This window comes from Amphiura filiformis, unplaced genomic scaffold (genome assembly GCF_039555335.1).
Source record: "Amphiura filiformis unplaced genomic scaffold, Afil_fr2py scaffold_98, whole genome shotgun sequence".
Taxonomy (NCBI): Eukaryota; Metazoa; Echinodermata; class Ophiuroidea; order Amphilepidida; family Amphiuridae; genus Amphiura; species Amphiura filiformis.
Genome location: NW_027305562.1, coordinates 232,119 through 257,710, shown reverse-complemented (window position 1 = coordinate 257,710; position 25,592 = coordinate 232,119). Strand labels below are relative to the sequence as shown.

Genomic DNA, 25,592 nt, shown 5'->3' with positions numbered 1-25,592 from the left:
TCACACAAATTCGTTACATAGGTTTATGTAAGTGGGACCCACTGAGGGTTTGCTTCTGACCTTTGATTTCCCCACATAACGACGATATGTGAGAACGTTACGTAAGAACCATTCTCAATTCACATTGTTCATCTTACCGATAGCATTTGAAGCCCACATTTCCAGCAGAAACCCCTTAGGTACTCTTTCATATGGTAAGTATGTGGCATACCTAATCCATGCAACTCTTGAACCTGTAAAAACCAGAGATGGTGTTTCCTCAAACTCCCATGACTTCAGAATAATCGATAAACGGTTCTGTGAATCATCACCAATACCAATAGTCAGAGCTTCCATGCTCTCTTGAAAGTCTAAAGCGCGGAACTTGATCAAAACTTTGGCTTCAGCTGGAGCCGTGGCTACCCAGACACAATCTACGTAACTGACCTTGTATTCTGGGTAACCGATGGAATTCAATAAAGATGGCTCGTTGAGAGTAAGAGAAATGTCCTTTTCAGGTGTACACGCGGCATCGAGATCTGAAACAAATATTAAGTTGTTATTTAAAGGTAACGTAATTGCAATAGTGAAGGACCGTTTGAAAACAGTTTAGAATGTATGCATATTGAAATCCTTACACGATTGTGCAATGCCGTTTTACCGCTCGATGTGGGTTCTATTTTTGTGGTCTGCAAAACCTGCCATTTTGACTTGTTTATTTTGTCACCATGATCATCATCATCATAATCGTCATCACCATCACCATCATCATCATCATCATCATCATCATCATCATCATCATCATCATCATCATCGTCGTCGTCGTCGTCGTCGTCGTCGTCGTCGTCGTCGTCGTCGTCGTCGTCATCATCATCATCATCATCATCATAATCATCATCATCGGCGGTGGCGGGATGTCATAAGGGCACGGGAGCACATCCACCATCAGAAAAATTACCAATATACGAACAACTGGTCTGACCAACCTCAATCAGCCCCAGTTCCCTCTTTATAATCAGTCCTCAATCGGATGACTCACGTTATGTCACTGGTCACCATCATCATCACTGTATATATTATCGTCAGCCTTTACAAGCTTTACTCCAAAAAAGGGGTCATTAAAGTACTTATTAAACGTGAAATTTGGAATTGAATCAAAATACTGGACTTACTCTTTTTAGCAATGCTACGTTGCGTGTGATACCATCACACCTCTGGACTGGTCATGTGACAGGTGGCTAGGGTCGGCTTGATGGCTCTATCACATGCGTATGATAGGTTGTATCGTAGTCCTCCACTTTTATTGAGTTATATTATCTCACGCATAGGACAGAGTCATCAAGCCGATCGCAAGCCGTCTGTCACATGACCAGTCTAGCGGGTCAGTTCCCTGATGAAATGTGATGGTATCACACGCAACGTAGCATTGCTAAAAATAGTAAGTCCAGTATTTTGATTCAATTCCAAATTTCATGTTACAACTGGATGACTGAGAACATTCATCATTTGCTTATTAAACGTCTTATTGTGAATTATTATGGCAATTATTACATCACAATTATCATCGTCGTCGTCATAATCACAAATATTGCCGTCAATTGTAATAAAATTATCACCTTGACCAGTTTGTTATCATATATTGTATTGTAGCCGTGTCTATTTACGTACCTGTTCTGCAAAGTTTTTGGCTTGCATTATATCCCGACGGAAACTGAGAACAAGTCTGCATGATATAAAATCTGTCAATACGATCTTCAGCATGAGAGCAGTTCGACGTTACCAAAATATCTCTACAGAAGCTTTCACACGGTTCCCTCACTCTACTGTCACTAATACAGTCATAATACACAGATGCACATACAAAATACTTATAATCTGGATGACAGTCACTGACGTTATTACTGAACAAAGCTTCAAAAATTGGGTTTAAACCGGTTTGAAGTCCAAATGATGTCATTGTGTACGGCAGAATGTCAGCACAAGGGCCTTCAATAGATTCACACTGCGAATGGCCTTCCCCTGGAATTAGAACGCAAAGTTAACATATTATTGTACACTTGTATATGTCGAAACGAGTGTAGAGACTGCCAGTGTATTCGGTCTTTATATCGGCATGGGTCTGCCACATCGAAACTATATAGCAGGAATGCAATAGTTTCATCTGTTGAACATGGACAGCATTCAATATAGCAGCTCATGCACAGGAACATATATTGCAATGATAAGTTAGGATGAAGTACTGCTCGGGTACAAAATGATACGAAGACTGCTCCCGGAAAGTAGCCATGCTAGTTTCGAAGCGTGCAGAACAGGAAGGGACTGTTATTCACTGATATTCGCAAACTTGAACATTATTGGTTGACAGACCATGGTAATATAGTAGGGTATCCAGAGCCACAACCTTGTGCTATAATCATTATGTTTCCGAATTACATGGACATATAGAAACCGCAAAAGAATTAAAGTACCAGTTATGCTGGTTATGTTCATCCCTGTAATCCAATGGCGTAGTGACGGGGCGCAAGGGGGGCACGTGCCCTGTGCGCCATCCTTAGGGACGCCGAATTGACCAATTCAGCATCGATTCTGCGCCCACACTAAGTGATAAAAGTCAAAACTTTCGCGCGCTTCGCCCGCATTTCAGCTCAAAATCATTTGAAACCATGAAACCATTATTTAACTTCATTATAACCAAAATTAATTAGTGATAAGGCCTGTTTGTACAAATTTTCGTAATCTTCCAAATTGTACAGTTGTTTCAAAAATGGAAGGGGGGCCATTATGTATCCTTAGCCCGGGGCGTCACAACCCTCTGATTAAGACCTCATTGTTGAAATCTGTTGAGAAGTAAATAAACAGTAATCTAAAACCCAAGAAAGGAACGAAATATAACTGGTACATTATTTTTAATTATTTTGCGGTATCTATAGGGATATATCGAGGGGAAGAGGTACCATATATAGGGTGCACAACCTATAAGTTCCCCCCCTAAATACTTTTTAAAATAAATCGAAAAATATTTGACGAAATGCAAACGTGTAAAATGGTATGAGTAGCCTTATTTGTTTTACACATATGGTCCAAATTATAGCGTCACACGTCATTGCGTTTGGTCACAATGGTTCATTATGTAAACAAAAGAGACGATTTTTAACAGTGTTAAAAGTTACATCTGAGTCCATAGGAGGCAATTAACTCTAAAACAATACAGTAGGCCAGGAATATTCATGTGTTTGAAATGTTTGTTAAAGAAAACTTAATCTTTGTTTTTCTTCTTTTTCAAAAGCAAAGCAGGTGTTTAATTCTTTTCTCTTTAATCGATAAATGGCTGAGTTGGGCGGGATATACTGCGGTGAGAATAGACCATACATTGCCAGTAGTTCATCACATGTGAAAAGTAATTTTTAAAATGCCACGCTTGCCCGATTTCCTTCGCGATCGACCAATAGGTTCGCTGGATGAAAATGTACCAGTGAAAGAAATTGCTCGTCGTGTGGGAGTTGCGCCCAATGCGATTCGGAAATTGAGAACAAAATTTCAGGTGAAAGGAGAAGTGAAAAATCAGCCGAGAGCACCTCGTGGACGTGTCACATCTGTTCGTCAGGACATGTCAATAGGGAATTTGGCTGAAACCAGCAACGGATCCGGACTTTAATAAACAGCATGCGCCGACGTTGTAATTCACTTGTTAACAGTGTGGGAGGACACACTACCTACTGGACATCTAGACTTTAAGTTTTATTTCCATTACAAGCACATGAACAGACCTGACATACTGTATTGTTTGAAAATTGACTCCTATGGACCAAGCTGCAACTTTTCAAACTGCCTCTTTTTTACCTAATGAATCATTGTGACCGAACGCAATGATGTGTGACACTACAAATAAGGTTACTCATAACTTTTTACAATTTTACATTTCGTTAAATAGTTTTCGATTTATTTCAAAAAGCATTAGGGGGAACTTATAAGTTGTGCACTCTATAGTTCATTTGATAAATGTTTGAAATGCAACTTCACGTATATATTAATTTACGTACCTGTGGTTATTACAGAGGAAATATAAGGTAAATATCTTGATACCCTCACAGCCAATCCAGGTGTGTTGTCAATATTGCAATTGATTGTATGACTCACAATGCCCAGAAGATTCCATCTACTGGTTAGTGGATCCAAGCACATAACTGGCCCGCCACTGTCTCCCTAGATGATAGTTATCAATTAAATAATTCCACATAGTTACAGTTATAGCATAGGGTGTAATACACTACCGTAAAATCTCGTCTACAAGCATATAGAGTGCTTCTGATAAAAGCTAAATTATTTCAGGCGCCATTATGGAGTTTGACCAAATAAAGTACATATCCAAGCTTATACAAACAAGTATTTTTGTTAGACCAATCTATTATATTGGTGTATTTACGCTTGTTCGTAATAATAAGGATTTCATCAAAAACACTATATATGCATGTAAACGAGGTTTTACGCTATCCAATAGTAGATTTACCATTCACCTATTTGCATGTTGACACATTGAACAGCAGCATCAGTCTCAGATGTACAGGGTGAGTAAAACCAATAGTGCAAAGAAATTATATTTAAAACCAAGTTCTTAAAAATGCTACACGTAATAGTCATCTTGTGTAAAAAATGAAGTGAATCGCATTTACTGTTTTATTTTTATGAATCATTTTACGGCGATACCCAATTTAAAATGTTGTCCACAAGACACCATGCATTTTTAATGAGAGCACACGATGCGCACTAAAGACACCAGATCGGACACTGACTTAAATTATGGTTGATTTTTGCCTTCTTTCGCTTTCTCCTTTGTGTGCATAGGCGTAGATCCCGGGGGGATGGGGGGGGGGGATATCCCCCCCAATATTTTGCAAGGGGGGGATGGTCCATACAATCATCCCCCCAATGTTGACGCCTGATAATGGTTTTCTGATCAAATTAACCTCAAATTTGCTCATTTTAGCCCCTAAAATACGCATTTATTCTACTTTTACACCATATTTAATCAGTTTAGCTTCAAAATAGCAAAACATTCATACCTCATACCCCAACTCCAACCCTATATATTCAACATTTCTCCACTTCGATTTGCACGCATTTGTCTTTTCGACATTTGACAAACATGCCCACCAATCTGCATGTTTCTTCAATCTTCATTCAGTTATGTAGACATTATATAGAATAAACATGGTTCAAGTAAAGCTGTAAGTGTAAAAATAACTACAGATGACGTTTCTTCCACTTAATTAAACGATACAGACCAAGGGCACTATATGTGGGAACACCGTTCTCCATGCCCAAGAGGTTATAAGAATGATGTCAATCACTCCTAATCTACCTTACACAGTGTGCTCATATTTAGAATTGGGTATCGCTGTAAAATGGTTCATAAAAACAAAACAATAAATGCTAATTGCTTTTCACATAAGGTCAATAATGAATATTCCTATAACATTATAAGACTTCAAATAAAAATGACTTCTTTGACCGTTTGCACTTTCCTTTACTCACCCTGTACTTGAGTCAAGAAATTATAATAATTTTAATGTGTCGTATTTTAGAGTGACACATTGAAGCTATAAAATTGCTATAAAATTGCCCTAATTGTCATTTTTTCGGCAAAATGTTACTTACATAGCACGGACTTTGGTTGGCTGCGACAGACACATAGCATAACTCATTATCCAATGCCGTTTGGTAAGGTTCTTGATTTCTATAGGCCACACGGCATGCTTCGCTGTCAACAATATTAACGGCAACATCCTGGAGAACTGTTGATCGGTTTTCTTGATATTCAAGATTTAAAAAATCGGTAATACAATATTAGTAATAAAATATTAAGTTACTTAATCGAAAACATTACAGACTGTCTGTTAGTATCGTGAAGCTCTTATTCCCATTTTCATTATTTTCTTGTAATTCAACAACTCTTCCTATAGGTTTTGTTAGTTGTATAGAGTGTATCATTCTCGTGACGTATATAATACATACCATTAGATACAAATGTTTGCATTCCCCATCCTGCTGTATAACATGTAGAATAAATAGTTTCATTTGAACTGGGATGCGAGCATATTGGCCGCACGTTAGTTGATAACGGCACTGGTCTAGCTAACTTCAAAATAGCCAAATCATTCCAAGAACTTATTGTATTATACATAGGATGGCTGTAAACTTTTTCTATTTCGACTTCAACATGTGATGCAGAATTTTCGTCTAGATCTATATCTCCAAAGACGACACTCTCGACAGTTACTTCGTATAACCTGTTGAAAAGTTAAGAGGTACAGAATGTAAATGAGAATATAAAAAGCACAAATCAAAAAGTGCTATTTTAGCTCAAAACTGAATGTTGTACATTATGGTGTAGCTAAAATCTATATACAGGGTGTCCCCAAAAAAAGAGGCCCCTCATTGCGCCCTCTTTGTCTCCTATTTCTGACAAGTTGATCAAATATATTTTGGTATGTAAAACAACCTTAAGTTGTTAGCTTTAATAAACCAAAACAATTATATCAATCGGCCCACAACTTTTGAAGATATGCTCTTTTAAAGAAATGTACCCGTTTTTCACTCTGTCCACGAAGAAGGTTTGGCTACTTCAAAGATTGAAAGGAGTACATATATCTTGCATGAATATCAAACATTCCTCAATGATAACTTTATAAAATAACTTTATTTATGGAATGGGCTTTACCGGTAGGTTTATGGTCAATAGATTTTGTTAATAGTGTCATTAATTTGTGGGTAAAATGGATGACGAATGGGACTTCTTTTGCTTTACTTGCGATTACTTATTTTTCTTGGTTATTTATGCCTTTTTGTTTTATTATGTTTCTTACTTTCTTTTAAGAAATTAAAATTTGTTGTTTCTTGCTTTCTTTTTTTCATTTACAGTATAAGTCATTTCTCTTTTTAGGATAAAAGGTAGCCCTAAAAGGCTGTTTAGTTTGTCTTAGGTTCTTCTGGAGTGAGTTTACTGTGCTGCTAGTCTACCCTCTACCTGGTTGCCTCCATGGCGAATATAGGTTTCAGCCCTGGTCCTCATTGCATCAATTGTGTTGCATACCATCCTTGTGCGCCGGATACTTGCGAATGCATTCAGTAATACGTTTGCGAAGTGGTGTGAGGTCTGGTGATCGTGCAGGCCACTCCACAGCATGAGCCATCCCATCCACTCTGTTTGCTATCCGTGGACAGAGTGAAAAACGGGTACGTTTATTCAAAAGGGCATATCTTCAAAAGTTGTGAGCCGATTGAAATAATTGTTTTGGTTTATTAAAGCTAACGATTAAAGGTTTCTTTACATACCAAAATATATTTAATCAACTTTTCAGAAATAGGAGAAAAAAAGGGCGCAATGAGGGGCCTCTTTTTTGGGACACCCTGTACAACTCGGAAACAATGCATGCATGCACATCAACATTTACTCATCGGATTGCAATTTTATTGTTTTTATTTTTTGGTTCTGTATGTCCCCTTATGCCGAGTAGTTTGCGGAACTCTACGTAAAAATGGTTTTCTAAGACGGAGTTCATACTTAAACGATATCTTGTCAGTGTTTAGATTTATTTATGACTACTTTAAACTCAAATGCTTGACAGCAAAACTAAAAGGTTTAAATTTAAGGAGCTACACACACTGGCCACAAGTATTGCAACATTCAGGCTAATAATGTGATGGAAGGTGTCACCTGTTGTGACATCATGTGCACATAATACATGTGCTTACCATGGCGAAATAATGAAGATCCATGAACACAAAGATGAAGAAACTTTAGTACACATAATGTGCAGATGCCTTTAGAATAATCGCCAAATGTCTCATTTTTTTGCATGGTATCAGGAGAATAGTTGTAGAAGGTTACACGGAAGACAGATAAAGACAGATAACGCCTGGCAAGAGTTGTTGAACCTCATTGGGTAGCCACGTGACATTGCATTTTTCTGAGTCCCCAGACCTGGAAGGACATTTGTATTCTAAGACTAGTGATTTCTTTCACCTAACACATCAATTAATCATAAAGACATGGGGATATTTTGTCGACTAAAGTTTAGTCTTTGCGTCCAAACGGAATTTCATTATTTCGCCATTGCAAGCACAGGAATAAGTACATGATGTCACCACATGTGACACATTTCATCCCATTTATAATCATGATCTTACTTATTCCATGCGAAGAACATTGTCATTAAGTACTTTATATTGGATGCATGTCCTACTTACAGTTATCAAATTCTTCTCTTTTTCAGCGATGTTGCAATACTTTTGTGTACAGTGTGTGCATATGAATTGTGTTCCAAGAATGATTCTTGAATCAATATCCCGATCTTAGCTTTTAGCCATAAGATGGGTCTGCGCTTAAGTGGTGCTTCATGGGACACATTCTAGTCAACCAAAAACGGGTTATAATGTTATCATTGGTAGACGGTCAGGGCCGGATTTACCATAGGGCCCCCAAATTTTTGGGGCCCCCAAAATTGCCCTGTGCAGTGTGCATCTTCCATTTTAGTCGAAAAACACCACGTTTTGGGCCAAAATAGGGTACAAAAATTGCAAAATTTTGCGCCCTTCGCGCGCACTTTCTTGTTATATAGCAAAATTCAGCTTCAATTTGGGCTAAAATAGTCTTATATTGAATTTTTTCGCGCGCTTCGCGGGCAAATGTCCTGATAGATTCTAAAAACTTGGCCACTTTAGTGCACATGCCTTCCTCGCGATGCGTTTGGGGGCCCCCAAATTTTGGCCTGGCACAGGGCCCCCCAAAAGGTAAATCCGGCCCTGTAGACGGTTTGTTTTGAATAAGTGTTATCGTACGTTGGGTTTTTGAGGCAATGTGCGGCTGTTAATGCCCACTGTGACGCAATTAAAACAGCACCACAATGATGCTCATGAAAGCTTCCACGTTTACGTATTGATCCAATCCATGGCCACCTTCCTGCAGTAACGTCATTTCCATTAATAATGCGCTGTACTGGTCGGGCAGCTGGTGTTGTGCCGCATATTTCCAAGTTTGTGCCTAAAACAAAGGGAAACGAAATGATTTCAAGTTGGCTTAAGCTTGGTCTGAACCCTGGAATTATGGAAACTTTCGGGCCTCATAACTGCTAAATTGTTGGTCTAAAGTATATAAAAGTATATATTTAGAATGGCAAAGACTTGGTAAGTTCATCTGTGAGGTCAAATTTGGGCAAAAATGCTAATTTGTGGCCCGAAATCCAAAAAAACGGTTTTTTTACGACATTACCTTGAGAGTTGGGATTTGCATGTGTATCTCCAGCACTCCCAGCTCTATGACCAAAGCTACCTAATGCTGTACCTGTAAGGAAAGGACGGTTTGGATCGTCTGGTTACATATTCTCTCATTTATCTTGAAAAATATCAATTATTTTGTACCCAAAACTATTTCGCCGTAACCACTAGTCTATGTACAGTATTTGTATTCAAAACGGAGTTTTAATGCATCAAATTATTCTGACTTAGTTCTTTGATAAAGATAAAACATTGCATTTGTATTACCCTCCTCTGATGATGAATTCGTTGCGTCACTTGCAGATGTGTTATCAGCCGTTACATTTGTGACATTGGTACATCCAGTCTCGTCTATTGGCGGTGAGCCAGGACAATCCACCACATTGTCACACCTCCATGATGATATAACACAACTATCATTAGCACAGTTCGTCAAAGAGTCGCAAACTGAGTGCAGATCTATAATGATATGAACACAGACTACTACAGACCATGTATCAACAGTCAAAGTCCCCGTGCATTGTATGCTGTGAATTCTCACATATTCATGAGGGCCGATTGTTCGATTGTGCCATGAGCCAACAATGAAGCCAGCGTTGCGTTCCTTCGCGTATACGTGATAGAGATTCGCGTGCCTTCGCGATTACGCGATAGACCCCGTAAATATACGTGGTAGTGCGTAGTAGTTTTGCCTGTCGCATTTCATGGAACAATCGGCCCTCATTATTAGGTGATGCTGAGACTTTGACTGCTTGAAATAAACAACTCAAAAAAGTTTGGAAACTTTCCAAAACGGCTTTTATACATCAGTAATATTTGAAATCTATTTCCATATTATTTAGATTTTTGTGTGACAAATCCAATAAAATATACTCACTGACTTGAGCTTTCGCCATCCAGGCTGATGGCTTGATCACAAGTGATCTGGTCCACTGCATTTCCCGCGGTGTTTGGATGCACTCTCACTCCTCGGGATCAAAGTTTGTTTTAGCAGTGGATCATATACGTGACTCAGAGAAAAGAGCCGTCATCGCGGTTGATTGCATTAGCCCCTTCTTGCGGATCTGAATTGATTCTCGGATTCTTCTTGAAACAGCATGTGAGTCTTTGTCTAGTATGCTGGCCCCCTCCCAATTGATGACATGATTTTCTTGGGCGACGTGATCTGTGATCGCTGACTTATGTTGTTCTGATGTTGACGCTTTTCTATTTGCTCTGGTGAACTTTGTGTCTTTGACCGTTTCAGAGTCTTTTTGATGTTCTTTTAGACGGACGCCGAATTGCCTTCCTGTTTCTCCCACATACGACTTATCACAACCTTTGCAGGGGATTTCGTAAACTGCGTCACTGGTTTCTAAGATGTCTTTCTTGTCTTTGGGATGCACAAGAATGCTTTTGAGTGTGTTTGTAGGTCGCATGGCTGTTGAAATTTTGTGCTTTTGAAAAATCCTTTGGAGTTGTTCAGAAAGACCTTCGACAAAGGGGATCACAACCATACCTTTTGATGGTGTTTCGTCGGATTTCTTAGGCTTTTTTGGCTCTTTGGTTTTTGCTTCCATCTGGTGTTTGACTCTGTCAAACGCCCACTTGGGGTAACCACATTCCATTGAAGCGTTCTTGATCTTTCTTTCTTCTTCCCTTTTGTCTACTTCTTCCGTCACTATATTATCCTTTCTGTCCATGAGCGTTCTAATTACACCGAGCTTCTGGTGGAGTGGGTGTTGAGACTTGAAATTAAGATACTGATCCGTATGGGTCTTTTTACGGTACACGAGCATTTTTACCATATTGTTTCATATCAATACAAACGTTGTTCTTTCCTGTCAAAATGACACCAAATTTGTGACCATAACTTATTCCATGGTTGAGTAACTGAAAGACATGGAGGTTTCAAACAAAATGTGCCAAATCTGCCATTGTCTGCGCCATTTGCATCAGTAAACATGAGTAAGGAATATCACACTGTTTCATTAAAAACGGTTTCGAACCGGTCTTCTACATCCGTTGTTTTTCTTGGGCGGACACTTATGGGTCTGTCTTTGACATTTCTGGTCTAACGAAACTTGGCTTTTAACTTGGAGATCATAATGCGGGATACTACAACAGTTGCTGCAACTTAATTCTAAGGTATGCCAGCCTCAACCTAACCAATAGCTCGACCCTTATCCAGATTTGATCATCGAACCATGGTTGATTAGAACTTTCTAGCAAATGACCACTATGGAGAAGTGACCACCAAGAGAGATTGACTTGCGTTGATCCATTTGAATCCACCTGTTAAGGTTAATCCTATTCTAGCACTTTTCATTCAAAATGACATACTGCAAACAACTTTTCATTCATTCTTTTATTCATGCATTAAACCACCCGTTCATTCATTCATTCAAAGCAATGAGATGAGCGCAGACAATGGTCAGTTTGGCACATTTTCATTGAGACCTCTCTGTCTTTCAAAGAAAGTTACTCAGCCGCGGAATAAGTAATCGTCACAAATGAGGTGTCATTGTTGACAGGAAAGAACAATGGTTTCAGGTCAGAGTTCTACATGTTATCGTATACCAGGTAGTCCTTCAAGAATGACCTCGGCTATGTGGAAGGGGGCTTGGTGAAGCATAACAACGAGGCCGAAGGCCGAGAAGCAAGATTTTAACTTTTCATTCTTGAAGGTCTAATACCAGGTAACTCCGATTTACTATTTTTATAATAACAAATGAAAGGGGACTGATTTGTCTTCGTGGGTTCAGTTAAGACGTGATAGACTAAGAGTTTGAAAGAGCAATCAGTGGGTGGGATTTAGATACAGTTGAATCCGGGACCTCCGGTTGCAGTTGAAAGTGTTTGATTTGACCGCCTATGCAGAAAGGACAGGGCAAATGGTAGTTTATTCCATTAATTGAAATATAATATTTGTACTTTAATTAGCATTGGGTTAGTTCGGCGTAACCTACTCTCACTGCTTTCATTCCTCGCAGTACTCTCTACAGTGGCGTACCGTGGCCGCTCCTACCCCGGGGGCTGAAGAAAATTACATTTTGCCGCCCCTTCCTCAACAGCCCGAAAAGGTTGACTCATTTTTTTTTTGGTGGTTTGAAAAAGTGAAGAGCAAAAAAAAGGAATTTAGGCGCTAGCGCCCTAAAAGCAATGTATAGTACCATTTTTTATACTTTTTCCCGCCCTTGTTCTTTACTAATTCTTTCTGCCGTCCCTTCTTGTTCCGCCGCCCTTCTTTTTGTCGCACCTTCTTCTTCCGCTGCCCCTTCGTTTTGGCCGCCCCTACTTTGACCCCGGGGGGCTGGCGCCCCAATGCCCCCCCCCCAAATACGCGCACGCTCTAAAGAGTAAAAAACGCACTCCCCAAAAGAGTGATTCACTTACAAGACCACTCAAAAAAGAGTGAAATGTGTTTTTTAACTTTATAATCACTCAAAAAAGAGTAAAAACCACTGTAAAAGAGTGAATTATAAGAGGTCAATGAAGGACAACTTTAAAAACGTATTGTCCTTAATTTAACTCCTTGAATTAGTTGAAATTCACTCTTTTAGAGTGGTTTCACCCTTTTTTTGAATGAATCACTCTTTTGAGGAGTGAGGTTTTTACTCTTTTTACACTTAGAGAGTACTTATCTTACATGGAGTTCAAAATGCTGTCACTTACCGTGTAAAGGAGTTGATATGAATTGAATGGTAAAGATATGCGAATCTACACCAAAGAAGTTGTTGTAACGAATCCAAACCTCGCTATAATCTATAAACAACGCTGGGGGTAACGGAGATATGTATTTAGTGACTCTCATAATCAGTGTGTCTAATCTCCTGGAATCCTTTCCATAGCCAATCGCAATCACTTGCTCATACTGCGTATTCCTTTTAAATGACGTGCTCAAATAGATTATTTTGATAATAACATTTTCCAGAGGTGAAGCCGTGACTATCCATGAACATTTCTGATAAAAGTTCAATGATCGAAAATTGGGAGCCATCGCAATGAGGAAGTGTGCTTTGTTTGCGAAGAGAGAAATATCCTGTTCTCCACAAATGGCGTTTGGTATGTCTACACCTGTAAAATATAACGATATATTAAATGTGGACGTGTGTGGACATTTTATTACATTAATGCTTCAGCCCATTATATGATTGAAACAATAGCGATGCCATTATATTTCTCCTACCAGACACATTCATTTGAAGTTTACAAAAATATTATTCTTTGGCGATCTTACCTTGGACACAGAGCTGATCTTTGCTGTTATTGGAATATGGGACTGAAGAACCGCAGCTTAGTCTTACAAAATCATCGTCATCAAGATCCAGTTCAAACAATTCTGTTATATTAGAAAAGTAATTCACTGCAAGCTTCCATGTATCTTCACAAATTGTTCTACAAGGTCCCAATACTGGTCCATCTACAGAGCAGCTATGAAAGTAACTTGCGCATAAGGTCGTCATGTAGTCGTCTACAAATGTTGAAGCTTTAATAAATTCGTAGGTTTCCTTTAGCATATTTACAGTTGTCTGATTAAGATCCAGATCCGATGGTGATAGGGAAGACGAATTGATCAACTTCAAGTACATTTCGTCTAACCAAAATGTCGAATTGAGTAAATTGTTGTATGTTATGGCAATATACTGAAGCACGCTATTGCTGATGCCTTCAGTGGTCTGTTTGTACGGTAGAAATTGTGAGCACGGGACTGGGACGGTTTTACACTTCACTATAGGTAGTGACGCTGCAATAAACAAATAATTAATAAATAATAGGACATTAATAATAAGTAAGTTTAATAAGTAATAAGTAACTAACTACGTAATTAACTATCGTAAAACTTCGATAATAAGCATATGTGCCTGAAAATTTAGAGTAGTTTGTTATATTTTGTCATCGTGTTTCTTTTACTAATATTATCTATACCACAGATATTTATACATTTAAAGAAAAGAAAATGAAAAGGGCTTACCCAACTACCCTAAAAAATTCACTGTAGTCTGATTAACTCGTTAATAGTCTGATATGCTTGTTATCAAATTTTTACGGTAGTTAATAACTATACCTAACTAAGGAAAGAAAGAATGAAAGAAACAAAAGAGATAAAATAGAGCAAAACACAATGAAGTCGTTTGAAACCGTATAGAAATTTAAACATATTAAATATTATGTGCTTACCATCTTGAGTGAAAGACTTAACGAAATCAATATGGCTGGAAGTTCTCACAAAAATATTTGGATACGATGTGGTATTGCACACAACTCCGCGGCTTACTATTCCTACTTGCCGCCAAATTTTAGTCACGTCATCTAAACACATGAGTGGACCACCACTATCACCCTAACATTGAGAGATAAATGTGTGACACAATTAATACATATTATTAAGGGGTGGGGTATGAACGTTTGGACAGTATTTATTGTGGGACATTAGAGCACATCGGACATATCGAATTGCATTCTGAATACGAAGAATGTCCTTCTGATATCAAATAATTTTGATTTTTGAAATTCGCAATGTAATACACATTTTATGGCAAATGATTAAAATTGATATTTTTGATATTTAACAGTACTCGAAGTAAACTTTATAAATCTGATGATTTATATTATATTAAAGTGTATGTAGGTGGGATGAAAAGCCGACGATCAATTGAAAATGTTGACCTTTCATATTGAAGATATGGATTTTCCTCCCAGCTACATACACTTTAAGAATATATCATTAGATTTATAAAATTTACTTCGAGGACTGTTATATATCAAAAATGTGAAAAATATCCAAATTTAATAATTTGTCATAAAATTTGTATTATATCGTGAATTTCAAAAAATGACAATTGCTTGATATCAGAAAGACATTCTTCGTATTCAGAATGCAATTCGATATGTCTGATGTGCTCTCATGTCCCACAAAAATACTGCCGAAACGTTCAAAACGCTCTTTCCAGATCCCTTAAGAAAAAATGAGTCATATCAGTGCGTAAATTGAAACTATCAAGTTATAGAATCTTTACCAAATATAATAAAATGAAAAACAAGAAAATGGAACAAATAGAAAAAGTAAAAAAGAAAATAGAACACAAAAGAATACAAAAAGAAGCTTAAATAATACAAGTTAACTTACATAACATGCACTGGGTAGTCCATTCGGTGACTGTGTGCATATATCGGCATCAGTCACCTGGATACTTCCTATTCCATTCATCAAACCATGGCATTCATCTGCATTTACCAGATTCATCGCAGCCTCTTGTAGGTCGTTTGGATGTGTGGTATTCGAAACAATAACTAGAAGATTTTTAAAGGAAAATGTCTTTGCTTTAACCGTGAAATTTTTGCAGGGATTAATTCTTCCAGATGTAACTTGATAAAGGATATAGAGGGCGCATCAAAATAATCAGTATCTAACCAAGACTGTTATGTTGTCTATTGTATGTGAACGTTTATAAAATGTACCTCTTTTAGTTTTCAAGACAAAATCATCTGAATAAAACACCCGAACACAATTTTAATAGAACAACACTGTGAAAGTAATTTCAGTGTTCTTTTGAATAACAAAAATATCTTAATTAAGCACCCCATGTTATTGAAATTTAACAATTCATATTTGAGTTTTGCAAGTGAAGTTGTTGTGGTACCTGTTTTAGAACATAATCAAAAACGCAATAATTAACGCCACGTGTGATGATATGAAAACGATTAGTTATATCAAAATAAGGTAATTTAATTTGATTATTGTCTTCACGTTTGTCCGTGTGTTTCGCTTTTTATATTTAGATTGTTCTCTGGCTACTTTAATTTTGGGTTAAAATACTCTAATTAAGGGGGTACTACACCCCTGTGGTAAATTTGCGACTATTTTTGCATTTTTCTCCAAAATAATATCACACTGGTAACAAAAGTTATGTATATTATAGGGGCAAGGAATTCAATTACTACACTGGAATGTCAGTGACCCAAGACAAGCAGTTTAGTATTTATGATTGGAAATGAGGTACATTCTAGCGGTACCTTATTTCTTATCATAAATAATGAACCGCTTGTATTGGGTCACTGACATTCCTATGTAGTAATTGGATTCCATGCCCCTATAATATGCATAACTTTTGTTACCACTGTGTTATTAGTTGTTGAGAAAAATGCAAAAATAGACACAAATTGATCGAGGGGTGTAGTAACACACCATATGAATCTCAGACGTGTAAACAATAATGAAATTTTTCAAGGCCAGCGTTATGATTCATCCTTAGTATAAAGGTTCACAGATTTTGACGCATTCATTTTAATAACAATGTTAGCATTAATATGAAATAAAAATGAATTTGCACTCACACATTTTCCTATCAGGAGGGTACATTTGTCCCCATCCCGCAACATAACACGTTGAGTAAGCTTCAACTTCATTGTCTGCGACTTGTAAGCACACAGGTCTGACATAATCCGTCCATGCGACAGCTTGAGATAATTGTAGGACTGCAATGTCGTTGATGTATGTTTGTCTGCTGTAGTCTGGATGTATGAAGGCTTTATCTACTTGCACTGCTACTGTTGTAGAAGAATTAGCGTCAAGTTTGTTGGATCCAAATATAATACCTTTCAGGGATATATCACTGTTGTGAAAAATTTGGAAATTCTTCAGGTAGATATTATTAGTCTTGGCGAATTTGGAAACAAATATCAAACCAGTGTCGCAAAAATTGTGCATTACACTCGTAGGAGAACGCCCTCAAAAAATTTAAATTCTGGTTTTTACACGATTGTATTGTACTTTAGTCAATTAAGATACTCTGCAAAAATCAAGACTTTAGGTGCTGTAGTTTTGTCAAACTCCGAGATTTTGAATAAAAACGATGGAACCGGCGTTTTATTATTACGATGGAAATATTAGTCGAACACGTATGCACAGTACGTACACGGCATGCGGTATACACATACACACACACTCCGAGGATCGTACCGTATTACAACCGCGGGAGTAACATGCATGGGCGCTACTAGTAAATTCCAATTTGCTATGCTTTACCTAACTTGTTCGACTCAAAATTAAAAGGGGGACATAACTGACAGTAAAAGCTAACATTTTATGGAAAATAAATACTAATCTATTTTTACAGAAATGTTATAATATGGCTTTAATGTAAATACTATAAAATCATTAACATACATGGTTCAAATAGACCAAAATTTTGTTGAGATAAGATCTCAAATTTGAATTAGAGTCACGCGGTAGCTGTGACCAGCAAGTTTTAACATTAATCGACCAAAAACGAGACAAAGTTTACATGAATCATTAAAACACTGTAGTTCTATTGTGCCATGATATTTTTCGCTGGGTACAAAATATATCTAAAACCATGCTAATTGTTATTTACTTTCTCAGCTTTATAAATATTTTTTCCAAAAGTATAATTCCAAAAGTGACACAATCCTATACAGTCAATTATTCTATGATAATAAACATACATTCTTACTTCACTTTATCCGGTATTTCTTAGCCAAAATTATTGGAAAATAACAATCCAGAACTTTTAAAGACTGCAACAGCCCTAGCTGCGAATCACTTTCACACTACTTTTTCATTTTAACTTTCAAATATACCCAATCACATTTTTCAATGTTCACAGGCCCTCTGTTACTATTCACAGAATTTCAATTGGAACTAAATTTACTTCAACATTTAATACGTCCGAAAGTCGATACATAAGGAAAGGTTTCTATACAAAAACGATTCTCTTATAAACCATCATGCGCACAGTTTCCACCTCGATACACCTGAGCACACATTTTCGTCCAATAGCTCTCAAGCAAGCAGTGAATTGTCTCGCACAGTCTTTGATTACACTACACGGTTGAGTGCATAGCAATGTAAGCGCTGTGGAGCTTCTAGCTGAAAATGGGCTTCTTTGATTGGGTTTTGTCGAAACCACAAGTGTTCCCTTCATGCAATCAGAATTTTTTATATCAAACGAAAGCTAACACTTCCCCCTAAAGACACTTTTCGTCACTAGGTCAACAGATTCAATTCAACGCAATTCAATGTTATAGCAAGGCGAATGTAGAAAATCTGTTGAAAACACATTTTTTTGACCAAAATGTAGGTTTTAAAAGTCAAAACCTCAAGTGCTCCTACACTTAATTATTGTCCATATACTAGAATGAGCAATGGCCAATTCTCTTTAAATTGAAAAATTGTTACCATTTTCGCCTGTTTTGTCATACGGTTGTAAATTTAATGAACTATGACTTTGGTAAAGAGCGCTTACAAATTGATATGAAGGTGTCTTCGTCATATAAATTTACCAATCAAAAGAAAATAACACTAGATGGCACAGCTGTGTTTGAGCAAAGACGAATATCTATGCCAGTGACTTCCGCCCTATTATCACTTCAGATTGAAATGTTTTCAAAATGAACCCATAGAATACCCATGGATGAATAATTTTGCAAGCCACAACAACAATATCGATTGTTTCTGCTGGTTGCTTTCGAAGTACTGAGTGGATATTTCAGCAGTCTGAAGTGAAGAAGGGTGAAATCAAAGCGAAACTTCTGACAAAACTATAATATGTAGACTCCTTATAATGTGCCTTATATAGTTAGGAAAAGTCTTTCTTTAGCAAACCATATCAATTTGAAACATTAAAGAATTAACACCAAAAAAAGCTCAAAAAAAGACACAATTTCATGTCTAATTTTAACACCGGGTTTTTTCAAGTCCTCTGTTTTTTATGTAACGTTACCGAAAAAAAAAAAAAAAAAATTTATTTGACCGTGAAAATTAAAAAAGCAAAGAGGTGTATCTCAGAATTGTGTTGTTTTCAGCATGTATCGAGCGACTTTTAGCACGACTATGCATAACAATAGAGGCTGCTGACCAGCGTTCTGAGTGTCACGTTGTCAACGTTTATTTGGTAGTTAGTCTTTAATTTCGAAAAGTAGCTTTTTGTGTATAATACTTACAGGCCATCAACACAATGAGCGGCAGTGATGGCTAAAGTTGACGTGACGAGACTAGCACCACACATATGTTCTTGCATATGTGGTGGTACCGTGTATCGTAATGATCCTATCCAAGGCCAGGCACCATCCGAAGCATCATCACCAGCAATGATACGAGGCTTGTAATTGGACAAAGCTGGTGTTGTACCACACATATTGTAATTTATTATATCTGGAGTATAAATGGAAAGAGTTCAGATAGTAAATGACCCAATTTGACCTCATAAGCGCAACGCTTTTTCAGAATTTCAATGGAGTTAATTCTAGACATTATTGGTTGATTATCATTCAATATCTATACTATAGACGAATCCAACGAGCCAATGGTCGGCCATAACTGGGTCCCCGGCACACGAAGCTGGTGTTGTGACTGCCCAATTGGGTGGATTAAAGCCGCTTAAAAAATCGATGTTATATTGTATTGTGTTGTGAACTTTCATCATTCTTTTGTCTACGTGTAACACAGGTGATGGAATGCAGTTTAAAATTCCCGCCAAGGACACATCATTTCACATTTCAGGTGAGATGTACTCAGCGGGGACCCAGCCATGGCTGCCACTGAGGTGTAGGAATACGTGAAATTGGATTCGTCTATAAGTCGAGTTACCTTAATTTGCGTTTTGAAATGTACATTTGATATAACTTCAGAAGTTCTGGAGTAGCTAGCGAGATAGCGATAAGTCACGCTGATTTGGTGCTCGACGCTTAGTATCTCCCCGCTTACTACTTTTCTTACTGATGCAGATATCAAATTGCATACATTAAATACTTCCTTACTACATGTCTTCAATGTACAAGAATCTGTTTTACTTATTAACTTTTGTTACTATTGTACTTTTTTACTTGTGAAACTCATAATGGTAGAAAAAATGTTAACGTACCCGGAATATCTGACGCATATAACTCTATTTCAAACACACGTGAATCCAAATTCAAATTAATACGTCCACTATATCTGAACCACAACTCGCTATAACCAGTGTGTATTCTTGGTAGTATTTGGTTATCTCCAGTGATTCTCTTGATCACAGTAGTAAGATTCCTTGGATCTGATCCAGAACCAAATGACAATATATATTCCAAGTATGGTAGTTTAAAAACGTCAGTCAAGTAGATGATTTTTACCGTGATATTTGTGCCTTGTGGGGCGCGTACTTTCCACGTACAATGGTAAGTTTCTTCGACAACATTAGATAGATTGAACAACGCACTAAGTATGTAAGGTTTCCGAAGTTCTAAATGAATATTCTGATTGTCACATCCGATGTTTGAATCTATTTGAAAAAATATGAATATAAGCGAGAAAATTATATAGTTGTGCTTTATATTACTATTTACTAATAATGTTATCACCTTACAATCATGTAACGTAAGTTTCTTTGCATTAACCATTGTGTATTCTTGGTGGTATAATGCATTAAACGTGCGTTTCGTTTGGGTGGTAGGCCTATGCCCACAAACATTGTAATTTGGTAGTCTACCACCATGGAAGTCATGTATTCTCCACCGTTTTTTCTTAACTGAAAGCGCGGAATAACGGAATAAGGCTGTTTGGGTGATATCATCAAAAACATCATAATGTTACAATCGGACCACCCACCTTTAACCCTAACCCTCACTGATCCAGCAAAATCCTACAGCACAAAGTCACTACTTTAATATGCATACATCTTTGTCGATGCCATGACGCAATCACAAGTGATACACTCACGGCCGGGCCAGCGAAACACCCGTGTTACCGATAAAGCCCTTGTCGAAGGTCTGGGATTCGAATCCCGAGGGAAATAAACCACTTCTTTGTTCATCTTCTCTCTTTATTCATTCCTTGTTTCCTTTCCCTCGGCGGAAGTTAGGGTTGATATACAAAAACAAAAATATTTACCTTTATTGGCATCCATCTTATAGAGAGCCTTTGCCTCTGAAATTTCAAAATTAGATATTTAGATGTTGTATCATGTTAATTTAAATTCAGATAATTTACCAAAAATGTTTCTTGCAAGCGGGCATAAAACATAAATTGGTCAAATTTATTTTGGAGAAATGTTGACCGACATCGGATCTTAACCATGGCCGGCAATAGGGAAAATGATGTACAAAACATATTATTTATCACTTATGACATATTTTACTGAACACTTGAAACAATAACGGAATGACAAACTACGGAAACCAATTTGCGTCTTTCTTTTTTTTTTTTTTTTTTGGTCTATTTTGACTCGTTCTCAAAATGTTTCAATGTTTTGCCCCTAATTCTCACTCCATGGTTTTAAAGTTTTTATTTATCTAAAGCCTTATTAATTAGCATACATTTCGTCAACTAACTGGAGGATGACATTTTGACGGAAGGCTCGTCTTCATTCACCCTGAAGTACACATATTTTGGTCTTGCCATACTCACTTGTATGTACTCGTATATTAACTCCTCAAAAAAAGTTTGGAAACTTTCCAAAACGGCTTTATATCAGAAATATTTGAAATCTATTTCCATATTGTTTTATATCAATACAAACATTGTTCTTTCCTGTCAAAATGACACCAAATTTGTGACCATAACTTATTCCATGGTTGCCTAACTGCCTTTGAAAGATAAGGAGGTCTCAAACAAAATGTGCCAAATTTGCCGTTGTCTGCGCCATTTGCTTCAGTAAACAAGAGTAAGGAATATCACAATGTTTCATTAAAAACGGTTTCGTTTTTTCATGGGCGGCCACTTCTGGGTCTGTCTTTGACATCTCTAGTTTGACGAAACTTGGCTTTCAGCTTGGAGATCATACTGCGGGAAACTCCAAAACTTGATTCTGAGGTATGCCAGCCTAAAGCTGACCAATAGCCCGAACCTTATCCAGATCTGATAATCGAACAATGGTTGATTAGAACTTTCTCGCAAATTACCACTATGAAGAAGTGACCATCGAGAGAGATTGACTTGCGATGATCCATTTGAATCCACATGTAAAACTGTTAATCCCATCCTAACATTCAATATGATCGACTGCAAACAACTGCAAACAACTTTTCATCAGTTCATTCATGCATTAAACCATTCATTCAAAGCAATAAGATGAGCGCAGACAATGGTCAATTTGGTCAAATTTCTGGTATACAGCCGTTTTTGAAAGTTTCCAAACTTTTTTTGAAGAGTTTATGTATTATCTTCCAGAATGAGTCAAATTAATCAATGTCAATTTATGATTATAATTAAGCTGACACCGTGGTCTCTACATGTATATACCAATACTCTTCTATTGCTTTACGCATAACATAAAGCACTAAACCACGGCAAACAAACAAGCAACAAACCAACTTACTTGTGATGTACCCGGCAATGAATCCTGCAACACCAAACCCCACAGCAAATAGTACAACCATCAGAATCACAAAGTAAAAACATGGCTGCTTATATAATGGCTTCTGTTTATTGGACGGCTTATTATCAATAAAATCTTTGGTATCTAGATCGTCATCAATGTATCCTTCGTAAGTTGGATTTGTATGCATGTATTCTTTCTGTACAGTGTTAGAAACATATACCAGAGAAATGAAAAACATAGGCCATTACTAATAATATTATAAGTGATAAACTTGTAGGACAGTTTGGTAAAGTTGAACTCTGACATATCGGTTAAAATTGCAAACTTCAAGATGATCCAGAAATGTAATACTTGGCCTGTGGACTCTGGACAAAGGGTCTATATGGTATTACGGGTAAGGGAACACACAGAAAATCACTTTCAACTTCCTTCTCCAATTTCTAATCTGAAAAGCTTTTTTACCCGTTTTTTCTACTGGAAAAGATTAAAGTGATTTCTCTGTCATGACAGTTGCTGCTTCTAGAGAGGGAGAGTTTCAAGGACCAAGGCGGTTAAAACATTAGTTAACCCGTCCCAACATTCAGGGATGCAACTCAATAGACACAGTCTCCTAGTCTACCCACATTAAACCATCGCAACCAGCAGCTCCCCAAGTAAAGTACATTTATAAACCAATTCATGCGAGCCTCATTACTATAATCTTAATTTATTGAGTTTATCACAAAAATCGTACCGTCATTGTAATTATCAGTCCCTATACACTCAGAACGCTAGTCAGTCGTTGGCAATTGACCCAATCAATTGAATCAGTCACTTAATTAGGCACTAGAAACGATCGAATTCGGTGTTTAAATTAGCAGATTTTTAGTCACACGTTTCCACTTCATCATTCATTTTCTGGGTCAAATAAAAAGCAATAACTTTCATTAAGAAAAATTTCATTAAAACAAAAGCAAATATTTTTACTCACTATTGACGGTTTCGCCTATCCTGGTCGACAAAGACAATTTCATGCCTAATTTTAACACCAGGATTTATATCCAGGCACCATGTTTTTATCCGATAATACTGAAAAAAAATATTGTTTTTTAATTGACCAAAATTAATTTCAAAGCAAAAAGGTGTATCTCCGAATTGTGCTGATTTCAACGTGTATCGATCGTTTAGCACGACTATCATCGGACTATGTATACCAATGGAGGATTGTGAGTAGCGTTCTGAGTGTATATCGCATGGTTATCTGTATTTTAGCCATAATCGGATCACTTTCGCAACGTGATTTGACCCCGATTTCTTGTGCATGCCAGTCAGCCGGGTTTGACTAAAAAGTGGCTTTAAAAGAAATTTAATTTTACCTCCCCAGATATATGATTTGGTTGCAAGACAGAAATATTTCGGCAGCGTATAAAAGGCCACTATGTGCATAATCATTGTCATTTTGGTAAGACCTGCAGTGAGCCCAATATTGTCGTTTCCATGCAAAGGCTTTTTATATCAAATCCGTGCTTTTGAACGAAAACGTTAAATTGGGATCATATATATAAAACTAATCAACTGGACTCACTTATGTAGTAAGCAATGGTTTAAACTGTCAACTAAGACTACGAGTATCTACCCAGTACCTGGCAACACAAAATATTCAAAAGTGACTTACCTTTTGGTTCGTCTGGCTATTGAAATTTCCTTCATTTTCAACATCACTTTTTAACGCCTGTTTATCCATTCTTATCTAAAAATTCAAAACCCTGTATCCAAAATCGACTATATAATTATTTATCTGCCATATAACATTTCAATTGCAGTCTCAATGACGATCACTTCTAGAATAACAAATCGGAATTCTTCAGCTTAATCTATTCACAACATAGCAAGCCAAGAGTTGAGGCTCCGACTATATGTTCTAAACGTTTATGTTCGAATGTTCCTGAGTATATTATTTTTCCTCTGCCAACCACCTTTGAAAGTAGTTATATCTGGCGCGAGGTTATTGACACGCACCTTTTGGGTCGTACGATATCCCAGTTAATCCGTATAGCACAATATCAGTCCTGAAAAGGATCTACTTGATCTCTTTTCACCTTCAGGTAAACTTGCCAAGAATTTCTATTTTGTATAAAAGATTTAATACTGGAATTTTTAATAGAAACTAAAATTGTGGAGGAAAGAGGATATTATTAATTGTTCGTGTTAGTTTTGATGCAAATATGCCGACGGCAAAACTAGGTTTTATAATGAATATAACGGTCAATAATATTGTGTTGCTGATATAAAGTCTTTCTTTCCCTTTTTCATTTCTTTCTTTTCGTTTTTCTTTCTTTCTTTCTTTTTTCTTTCTTTCTTTCTTTCTTTCTTTCTTTCTTTCTTTCTTTCTTTCTTTCTTTCTTTCTTTCTTTCTTTCTTTCTTTCTTTCTTTCTTTCTTTCTTTCTTTTTCTTTCTTTCTTTCTTTCTTTCTTTCTTTCTTTCTTTCTTTCTTTCTTTCTTTCTTTCTTTCTTTCTTTCTTTCTTTCTTTCTTTCTTTCTTTCTTTCTTTCTTTCTTTCTTTCTTTCTTTCTTTCTTTCTTTCTTTCTTTCTTTCTTTCTTTCTTTCTTTCTTTCTTTCTTTCTTTCTTTCTTTCTTTCTTTCTTTCTTTCTTTCTTTCTTTCTTTCTTTCTTTCTTTCTTTCTTTCTTTCTTTCTTTCTTTCTTTCTTTCTTGCTTTCTTTCTTGCTTTCTTTCTTTCTTTCTTTCTTTCTTTCTTTTCTTTCTTTTCTTTCTTTTCTTTCTTTCTTTCTTTCTTTCTTTCTTTCTTTCTTTCTTTTCGTTCGTTAAACATCAAGCGTGTGGATCGGATTCCAAACGAAACCATATACAATCTGCCAAGTTGCTTCACTGATCCCAACACAACACCACTACACTGGTTGCCAGAGTCAAGATTCATCAACTCAAATTTCTTGGCCATATACTGCGTCTTGAAGACGACGAGCCTGTGAAAGAATATGTCCTTTATATGCTCTGCAGCCGACTGATGATGATCGTTCGTTCGTTCGTCCATTCTTTTTTATTCT

General features: G+C 37.0%; 1 protein-coding gene across 1 annotated transcript in view; it reads right to left on the bottom strand.

The window, feature by feature from the left end:
- The window catches only part of LOC140144917 (ovochymase-like), a 33,981-nt gene extending 9,392 nt beyond the window's left edge, over positions 1-24,589 (bottom strand). Inside the window, exons 1-18 of the mRNA XM_072166713.1 lie at positions 24,202-24,589; positions 22,545-22,743; positions 21,119-21,154; positions 20,118-20,510; positions 19,198-19,408; positions 16,570-16,847; positions 15,362-15,525; positions 14,413-14,575; positions 13,472-13,978; positions 12,907-13,308; positions 9,520-9,711; positions 9,248-9,319; positions 8,818-9,019; positions 5,992-6,266; positions 5,635-5,786; positions 4,020-4,182; positions 1,648-1,998; positions 138-518 (exon numbers count right to left, since the gene is read on the bottom strand). Coding sequence (XP_072022814.1) covers positions 138-518; positions 1,648-1,998; positions 4,020-4,182; positions 5,635-5,786; positions 5,992-6,266; positions 8,818-9,019; positions 9,248-9,319; positions 9,520-9,711; positions 12,907-13,308; positions 13,472-13,978; positions 14,413-14,575; positions 15,362-15,525; positions 16,570-16,847; positions 19,198-19,408; positions 20,118-20,510; positions 21,119-21,154; positions 22,545-22,743; positions 24,202-24,270 — 4,210 coding nt within the window. The 5' untranslated portion in view covers positions 24,271-24,589. The remainder of the gene's footprint in view (positions 1-137; positions 519-1,647; positions 1,999-4,019; positions 4,183-5,634; positions 5,787-5,991; positions 6,267-8,817; positions 9,020-9,247; positions 9,320-9,519; positions 9,712-12,906; positions 13,309-13,471; positions 13,979-14,412; positions 14,576-15,361; positions 15,526-16,569; positions 16,848-19,197; positions 19,409-20,117; positions 20,511-21,118; positions 21,155-22,544; positions 22,744-24,201) is intronic.
- Between the last annotated feature and the right edge of the window lie 1,003 nt (positions 24,590-25,592).